The 10,040-nt window shown below is 44.2% G+C and overlaps 1 protein-coding gene across 1 annotated transcript in view; it reads right to left on the bottom strand.

Moving 5' to 3' along the window:
* Positions 1-4,484: 4,484 nt before the first annotated feature.
* OBSCN (obscurin, cytoskeletal calmodulin and titin-interacting RhoGEF) overlaps positions 4,485-10,040 on the bottom strand; it is a 143,255-nt gene continuing 137,699 nt past the window's right edge. Inside the window, exon 95 of the mRNA XM_039549201.1 lies at positions 4,485-8,761. Coding sequence (XP_039405135.1) covers positions 7,300-8,761 — 1,462 coding nt within the window. The 3' untranslated portion in view covers positions 4,485-7,299. The remainder of the gene's footprint in view (positions 8,762-10,040) is intronic.

Raw genomic sequence — 10,040 nt, 5'->3', positions numbered from 1 at the left:
AGGGACAGGGGGAAATAGGTCAGCTGGAAGGATAGCATGGGTTCACACAGCCTTTACAGGAGATAATTTAACTGTGTTTCAGTTCCAGTTCATGGCGGTGAGGAAATCATGGAATCACAGAATCATTCAGGTTGAAAAAGACCTTTAAAAACAAGTCCAGCCATCAACTCAGCACTGGCAAGTCCACCACTGAAATGCACTCCAGGGAAACCCAGTGTTAGCTTTGTACACATGAGTTCTCCCATAACTTTGCCTTAGGACAGTTCCTGACTCACTGCTGTGATCACAGGCAGCATCAGGGACATGAGTGAGCTCACACCAGCATAAACTGGTGGTCCTGCCCAAGGATGTGACTGATATGGAGGTAATATGGACTCTTACAGAGGACCTGGTGATGTTTCATCATCAGTATTGCTGCACCTTCACTGGAAAATGTCCTTGTACTGTTCTAAGTTACACCAGAGCAACGTTTGGCATCTGGGGCTTGAGGAAACCAAAAGATGGTGTAGCTTGATGGGCGTTTCAGTTAATTTTCTTCTTTTATTATTAATTATTTTATCAGGTATAGCTTCAAAACCTGGTTTGATCTCATGTTCCAAAAGTACTGGTTGTCTTTTGATATTCACCATTGGAATTACACCGTAGGATAAAGTGCATCATCTCTTTTTCATTTAAGGAGAAAACGTTAAATCCAGAGGAGTTTTCTACCCAGCAGGTAGGAATATTTTAGGGAGCGCTCTAAGGATGTTTGGTGCTGGCTGGTTTTGGAAAAGAGCAGCTGTTTCTAGAAGTCACATAAAGCAGCTCTACTGGGATGGAAAACATGGAAGGCATTACTGGATCAGAGATCCCAGGTTCTGGGACTGTGCTTTCCTACCACCAGCACTACTGAAATATTTGCCTCTTTTTTATTTAAGGCATGTAATCATAGAGAGAGCTGTCAAGTCTCCATCTGATTAAAATAATTCCCATAACATGTTTAGTTTTGCTCAGATGAAAGACCTGCCAAACCATCTCATTCACTATTGTATTTTCTCTGTAGCTGTGACTGGGGAAATAATCTGCTAGGTGACATTTTACTTAGGATTTTTGGGTCATCCCACTTCACCAGAGGATTATTTTCAAAGATGATTTCCTACTAGAAAGGAAAAAATGTTTTAAAGCCCTGGCATTTTTTTATGCTGTTATTTTGGGTCTGATTCCATGAACAGCTTTTATCCTTTATAAGTTTAAAACAAGAATACTTATTTTTTTAAAGAGTTATCTGGAGTTTGAGGGCTGAAGGCTGCTTGGCATTGTCCTTTCAGTTAACAGTGGTGGAGAACAGTTATTCTGACTTGACACAGAGACAGCTTAGACAAGTTGTTATGGCAGAAGCCGAGGAAGAGTGGAAGGGTTGTCGCTCATCCCTGATTTTTTAAAAACAACAGAAAGACAAAGGAGTTGTTCTCCTGGCAAGACACAGCCACACACATGGTTGGGTTTAGTCACACAGGAGCTGCAAGGAGTCTGTCCGGGCTCCAGGGTCAGGGAAATCCAGGTGAACTTGATGCACTCAACCCCCTGGAAGGCCTCTGACAGGAAGGTGCAGGATATTAAAGATATTTCCAGCTTGTTTATGGCAAACAATAAAAGCAAGCACCCTTACCCACCCCACCAAATCAAAACCCAGATGACTTCTCCGAATGTAAAGGAGGGATCTCACCCTGCCTTCTCCCCCAAAAGTACTTGAAGCAAGACCAGGGACAAAGCCCCAAAGGTGGAAAAAATGCCCTATTCCTTAATTTGGGCAGGTGATGAACCAAACTCTACTTCAGACATGGTTTTCAAACACCTCCTGTTTCCAGAAAGATCTGCCCCAAACTTAGATCCAACCCCAACCCACCCCACCATGTTTCTTTGGGTCTGAAAGCCCTCTCTTAATCTTCATCTGCTCAAAACACAGTGACAGAAAAATGAGGTTAAAAATATTGTTACTGGCATGTTGAATATTTTTCTGTCTCTCAACTCCCAGGGGACATCTCCCACATTCGTGCCAAACCTACCATGGCCTCCAGCAGTCTGGGTTTGGGTACTGGCTTCATGAACTATCACAGAGGGCCCGGCTGCTGTCCCTGAGTACTCTGAAGGAACAGACCCAGGAGGGCCAAGGCCAAGGCCACCATCTGCTCGCATGCCCGGGGGAAGAGTCACCAGCAGTGATGCCGAGTCCATGAGTTTTTTCAGAGCTGTCTTGATCTCCTTATCAGCACGCTGGAGCGAGGCCTGCACAGTAGTCTCCGTGTCTGACTGGGGGGAAGTCATTCCTACAGACAAGAACAACAACTTTTCTCTCTTCAGGGCAAAAAAGAAAACAGCAGCACCATCCAACCCATGGAAATATTTGCAATCGTATCACTTTCCCCTCCTATGTGGGAGACAGAGGAGTAGAAACTCCTGCAATTAAAGGAGGCTTTGATTTACAACCCTGGAAGAGACTAGGTCTGGCTTAATTGACAGAGATTTTAAGATCATTGCCAAAAGGATCACGAGCCTGTGTTCCTATAGTTAAAAGTAAAATTGTACACTGGGTGTTCTAGTGGAGGGTTTTAAATATAATTGTGTGATTTAATATAGTTTAAGTTAAGAATGTAGATGGTATAAGAGAGATATCTGTATGTGACATGAGAAGTTATTGGTCAAGATGCAGCTGCATTGCAGTGAGAAGTGCCACAGGTGATAGGTCATAAATCCAAAACAAAGTGTCATTTTAAGTGTCTGTTGGATTAGAAAGTTATAAATTATGATGTAACTCTAAATCTTGTGACTAGTCACCATTATTTGGAGGTACTGTAAAATCTCACGCCTCGACTGATGCATTTGTTATTTTAAACAATAAATCCCTGCAATCGTGTAGTCCCATCCCTGAAAGTTATTTCCTCTGATGAGTGAACATGCAGGAAATTCGACACTCCTAGACCAGGGAGTTGACAAAGAAATGCTTATTCCAGCAAGAGGGAGCGTAGCTAAGAGTTAAAATAAGAAAGTTGGCACAAAATGCTTTGGAAAGTTGTATCTCAGCAGGCTGGGGACACTGTGCCACACTGTGTGCACCCCTGGCCTGTTCCCAGACAGTGGAACAAAGGATCCATCACCCAGCTGAACTCAACATTGGTTGGTCTGTCAAAAATACCTTTATTAATCCTAGAATCACAGAATATCATCAACTGGAAGGGGTCCACAAGGATCATCCAGTCCTACTCCTGACCCTGCACAGTCATCCCAACAACCCCACTCTGTTTCAGGGAGAGTTATTCAAACACTCCCGGAGTTTCGGCAGCTTTAGGGCTGTGACCATTCCCTGGGGAGCCTGTTCAGTGCCCCAGCACCCTCTGGAAGAAGAACCAATCACTGGATAAGACCACTGAAATGAACCCATTGCACTGATACAGACCCTACATGCAAGGAAGAAGTTACCTCACAGGAAAGGAAAAGGAGCAAACGGAATCAGCCTCATCAGTGATTCTGGGAAGGGCAGGGGAAAGAAGGGAGGGCTGTTCTTTTTCATCAAAGTCTGGCAGAAAAGCCACTTTTTGCTCCAGAGTGATGCATTTGTCCTACTTCACGATATCTGAATATTTCTGCTGGGTTTGGATGTAGAAGGCTGGGATGGGATCACAGACTGCAGGAGCTCATCTCACCCACTCTGCTGCCTGATAAACCTTCCACAAATCCTGAAGAGGCACAACGAAGGCATGGATGAGACCTAGGGAAGCTCCCATGTAATCATGAAGACAGAGAAAATGTAGGTCAGGTTAAGACAACTGATCACGTTCATGATGTGACTGCTTGCCAAGCAAGAGAGAAAACTCAGACCATGATGTGGTTTGAGAAAAAAATAAGAGTATTTGGAACAAACAGCTCTGACTTGTTTAATGTCACTTGATGAGGAAATGTATTCACAGGTGCACAGATATAGAGGTTATATATAATCACAGATCTCCCCCATGCTCTAATACCACCACTTTCCTCCCTGCTTAGGGACATTACACCACTTTCTTCCTTCTTTAGGACACTGATTCAGGCTGAGGAACTTTAATATCCCCCAAGATAAATAGAACTAACAAACACCACAGTAGTGACAGCCTGTAATGGACAACCAACCTCTTTCCTAGCTCTAAAATCTCACCCTTGAACCTTTCCACCCCACATCTCCTTCACTTCATCCCTGGGAACTCAAGACTGACACTTATTTTGAAGCTCCAGTTCGGTTTCAGAGAAGAACCCAAGAGGATGTGAATTGTTTAAGATTCCTGAGTTGGAAATATCCCTAAAACTGTTTTTTTTCACTTCAGCTCTCCTGAAACTGCCCATAAAAAGGAGCCAGAGCCCAACTGCATTAATATTCTTGGATTGCAGTCCAGCTCCTGCTGAAGTCAGTGGGAGAAGAGGATGAGCTGATGGAATATCAAGTGCTGTAACAAAGGACACAGAAATCCAACGAGTTCAGTGACAGCTGATGCAAGACATTTATTGATATAAACTCAGCATCTAACAGCGTATCTTGCACTTGACTTTTTTTTGTGTGGTTTTTTTCCTTTTTGTATTTCAAGCAAACAGAAGTTTCCACTTTATTAATACCCATTTACCTCCAGGAATTTCAGTAAAACATTCATTGTATTAAAATCTTTCATACAGCTGTATCTTTTCATCTACAGGAAATAAATCCCCACACATCTCATTAGTTATCTACACAGTTTAATCACTTACAAGCATAATTTTTAACCTCTAGGAAAACATTTTGAAAATATATGTATTGAACTTCTCATAAACCTTTCACTTTTTGAACAGAGCCCTGCATAGGATTTTAAGAATTCCCTTCAATTGATTCTCTTTTGCTTAAATTTCAAAAGAAAATGTAAACAGATGTTAATTGCTTTGAGCTAATGAATCAAAGTATAATTATTTCTTCTATGACCCTCTGAAGTGCAGCCTTAGAGCTTCTTTAGAAAAACCTGAGTGCCAACCACAACAGGAGGAAACCTCCACATTCCTTTACACATCCTCATTAACTTTTGTTTGAATATTACGTTTTTTGAAGACTATCACAGGGCAAATTCTTTTCTCAGCAGTATCTTCATAAATCTGAATCAAATCCACTTCCTTCTGTGGAATTATTCTAGATTGATACTGGAATAACTGAGATCAGAGTCAGGCTCAAAATAAAAGAAATATTTTTGGCTTTGAAAGCATTTCCCCATTGTGTGTGTGTTACTTTCCCATGTACAGTGCAATATATGAAAAAAGCACTAATATATATATCCATCGTATTGCTTCATTATAAAACAAACAGTATAAACCAAGGAGATGTTATAAAAAACGGGATAGTACCATAAAGGAAGCTTGATTTCCTTCACCACTGGAAAAGCATCTTATATCATGAAGGTAGTGCACACGACATCCTGAGTGGATGCTGAAAGTGAAAGGCTGTGAAATCAATATGTTCATTTTAGTCAGCACAAGGTGCAGCTGCAGAAGGAAAAAAATAACTTTTCTACAAGCACCTTTTGTGAATTCAGTCCCTGTTGGCAGGAATATTGCCCCAAGCCTCCAGAACAAGCTCCTCTATATCACCTGGCTGGGAAACACAGAGCCAACATCATCCATTCATTCCCAAGGCAGAAAATCACTCCACCCTCTCTCTTCATGCTGCTTAGAAATTCAACTGTGCCTGAGCATTTCTGGTTTCCCTAAACCATAAATGAAAGCAGTTTCTACTGAACATTGTTACAGAGCTCAGCTGGGACAGGGTGTGGGGACTTTTCACCCCACATCTCTGTTACCAGAGAGAGCCAGTGCTGGGTCCTGCCGAGACCAATGACAAACTCCATCTGACTCCAACTGGCGCCAGGATATGGGCCTGGGAGCTCATCTCTTTTCAGAGCAGCTTGTTGAAGGTCTCGGCAACAACCATTTTTGGTGAAGCCAACAGAAGTGGGCTGTGCTCAGTGCACCTCAGCCTCCCCCTCATGCAGCATTCCCGCTGCAGAGCTCCAGAGGAACCCCACAGTCAGTCCCTCTCCGAGGCATCTCGACCTTCCTGCTTACAGTAATACAATGCAATTGCAACTGGCAGCCCAATACACTTGGAACAGATCTGTGTTTCAACCGAATGTTTAAGGTAAAGCTCTCTTTTGTCTTTATTTTTTTTAAATTGTCTTTGTGCTCCTGCTACTTTGCCGTAGCTCAGTGGTAAATTCCTCTTATCACATATCAGGGACATCATGGATCAATCTGTTAGCAGGAATGTTTCACCACTGGTGTGTTCAGGAGAACAAATACTCATCCAGTCATATTTAGTGACAAGGACCACATTTGTAGTTCTTTGTACGTGTTAATGTTTGATTGCAGATGCAGAAATCATTTTGTGCAGCACTTTAATCTTTCAATGCACCTTTAGTAAATTATATTTTAAAAGAGATGTTTTATAAATCCACCACACTAGAATGCAGAATAATGAAAGCTACATTGTCAGACAACTAGGAAGTGGATTTGAAAATATCAGTCATTTAGAAAAGGTAGTCTTTTTCATGTAAAGCAGAAGAGAACAACAAAACTCTTGCTTCCTCATGACAGTGGGACTTTCACCACTGACTAGAGTCAATCTGGGATTTCAACCAAAAGGCCTGAGCAGCCCTTTGAATCCCTGGTATTTGTAATATTTCCTATATATCTCATTATAAGGCAGAAGGTTAAAATAATGCAACCAGACTGTGCATGTTGAAAGGTTTATGAAGAAATTTTGGTAGGGCTACTTGGTGTCACAAGTGTAGAGCATGGTCAAAGCAGAGTGAAGCTTCATGACCTTTGGGCCCACACAGTGACAGGAGACACCTCCTGTCCTGGGCTGCTGAAGGATGCTGAAAAGCTTAGATACTTTCACCTCCTTGCCACACCGTAAACTGGCACACGAAACAATTTTTAAGTTCATGGACAAAAAAGCACTTTTGCATCTATATTTCTGTCACAGGTAGAAGAATCAGGCTTTTCCTAAACCTCCCATCACTGCTCCACTATGGAATGATACATGTTCACCTAGATCAAAGCCTTTAAAGTTACAAACTGTTCTGACAGACTGTTCCCTTTAAGACTGGAAAAGCTGGACATATCATATTTAAATACACTTCCCTCTAAGGTATTCCCTTGTACTTGTTACCTCATAACTTTGCCACCAATTCCCCTTGCTTACAACAATTTTGATTATTTATATTTTTTTAAAAAGCTGCTTTCTTCGGTGTTAAAAATTATGCTTGCATCCGCTCAGCTCTGGGAGAGGTCTTCTGTGCTGATGTGCAAGGTGACAGGCTCGCCAACAGTCCCGTAGCTGAGGGTTCTCGTGGAAACTTCAGTTTTAAAGCTGGACTGCCCGTTGTCTGCTGAGCGCTGGACCTCGGTGCAGAACGAGGGCTTCACCGTGAAGGAGGGGCCGGGAGGAGCCGCGCGGGAATCGCTCACACGGAAGGAGATGTTGGAGGGGCCCGCGGACTGCACGCCGGTCACCCGAGAGGCTGACACGAACACACCCCCAGGAACGTGCTCCTCGTACTGGCTGAAGAACCTCTGCCTGGGCTCGGGCACCACGGGCCTCACCAGGTTCAGCAGCACCGGCTTCCCGATGGTCGGGGTCGGCTCGTTGATCTCCGTCTGCAGCACGGAGATCTCGCAGGGCTTCTCTGCCGTTTGCTTCTGATCCTCACACCTGTAGGTCTCGCCTTCTTGAGGGACATAATCCTCCAGGTCCTCCAGAGTTAAGAGTTTGCCGTTGTGTGTTAAAATCTTGCGGTCCCGGGTGCTGATGTCGTCTGTGTGTAGCTCCTCTGGCTCATCCACTATGACGTTGTCCTCTTCGGGAAAGATGTCCTGTATTACTTCGGGTACCTCCTCTCCAACAGGCCAAGACACATCCACTTCATCGACTTCTTCCTTATCCTCTGGACTTGCCAGGGAGAACAGAATTTCGTGTTGGTCTGCGGCAGCTGTCCCAAAACTGAAGACCAAAGGCTCACCTCCACAGGCAAGCAGAGGGGAGGCAGCATCTGACCCACAGTCAGCACTTGATTCCTGTGGGCAGCTCTTTCCTTCAGTTCCATAATCCATAAATGAATCACTTCCTAGTTGCTCAGAGCCACATGGGGAGTTTCTCTCTTCGCTGCTGACTTGAGGTCCTTCCTGCTCGGTTGTGTACACCAGAGGCTGGATGTCACCTTCAGAGAGACCCTCATTTGGCAGAGATTTTGACTGCTCCACCAATTTATTGTTGGAGTTGTTTGTGTTTGGATCATCTTCTGGGGAGCGCTTTGGCCTTGAGCTGGGAAAAGTGAATGTTAACACCCCTGAGTCATCTTTTTCTTGCTTTGCTGGGGAAGAGCCTCTTTTCCTTGTGGGCTTTGGTGATTTTTTCACCTTGAATTCAATTATTTCTTCCACTTCGACCCACTTGGGCTTTTTCTCTTCCCCTGTGCTCTCCACGACGACGTCTCTTGCCACTGCCCCTTGCATGTCCTCATGTTCTGTGACATAAAGCCTGGGAACAGCAGCAGACTTTGGTGCTGCCTCCTGCTCATGTCTGTGGACAGGCTGCCTGATCTTGGAGACATAAACCGGCTCTGGAGTCGGCTCCGGCCATGGGGAGCGGGAAGGAGAATGACCTGAAGGAGAACGTGCAGGAGAAACCCTTCCCCTTTGTCTTGGGCTCTTCACCACCGTGGTTATGGTCTCCTCTCTGATGGCAGAAAGGGGTCGAGTTGGCGGGAAGACGAGACTTTTCGGGGAGCCACACTCCACCAGCACATGCCATGGTCGGCCAAGGCGCCGCAGTGGGGTTAGTTTGGGTAAGCATTCCAGCTTTTGGGGAAGCATTCCAGCTTTTGGAGAAGCGGTCATTTTGGGAGGGACACACACAACGCACACACTCACATGCCCATTTCCACTTCCTGATCCAGGGAAAACCCCAGTGCCCTTGTCCCCAGGGAAAACTCCAGCTCCATTAATGTCCTTGAGTGTGAACACACAATGAGCATGAGAAGTGCTCCAGCTGAGAAATGCTCTGCTGGGTGCTGCTGTATTTCATGTGCTTGTGTTGACCTCCCATTTTGCTACTTTGGACCCCCCAAAATTGTAAACACTCAAAGACTTCATCCTTTTCCTGAGTATCCTTGGCTAAAATCCTAATTCCATCCACCTCAATGGTTAAATGCCCTTTATTAAGGTAGGGTCATCAGCTTCCTAATAATATTTAATTAATGTAACATATCTCTATCTTGTTTATTACAGACACTTTTGAGACCAGAGATCTGCATTTCCACATGCAGAACACAGAAAGGGGTTAACCCTTAACATGTGGAGACCACCAGGAAGAGAAAGTTAGAACATTTCCTGCACAAGTCATCTGTCCCAAAATGTATTTATTTTTACTCTTCATAATACCATTAGTGCAGACACAGCCTGATCCTACCACCTCCAATAGACACAGGAATACCAAGCCAAATTTGTATGCATAATTATGATTTCTCAGCATATTTCTGCTGGCTTTACTTTATATTTTTGACTGAAGTTGGGCTGGTGGTAGATGCCTCATCCCTGGAAACATTCAAGGTCAGGCTGGACAGGGCTCTGAGTAGCCTGATCTAGGTGAAACTGTCCCTCCTCACAGCAAGGGGTTGGACTAGATTATCTTTAAAGGTCCCCTCTGACCCAAGGCCTAACCCCAGGCTTCAGTGCTCTTAACTTACATATTTAACATGCAGTTTCTCCTGCAGATTTCTCCGTGGTGTTTCTAACATGGAAAAACTTCCAGGTAAATACAGTGTTTTCTTGGCAAGCACAGGGAAGCCGATGCTCCACATCTGCTCCAGTGGAAACCACTGGAAAAGCCCATTTTGTTTCTGTGTTGAGATTCTGTCCCTACCCCCAAGGAACGGGGTTAAAAGCAAAGAATTAACTGAAGAGTCAAACAGTGGCCAGAACTGAGATGATGAATGGAGACAGCAGCTTTTTTATTC

Source organism: Corvus cornix, chromosome 2 (assembly GCF_000738735.6).
Source record: "Corvus cornix cornix isolate S_Up_H32 chromosome 2, ASM73873v5, whole genome shotgun sequence".
In the NCBI taxonomy this organism is placed as follows: Eukaryota; Metazoa; Chordata; class Aves; order Passeriformes; family Corvidae; genus Corvus; species Corvus cornix.
This window is presented reverse-complemented; position numbering and strand designations above follow the sequence as displayed.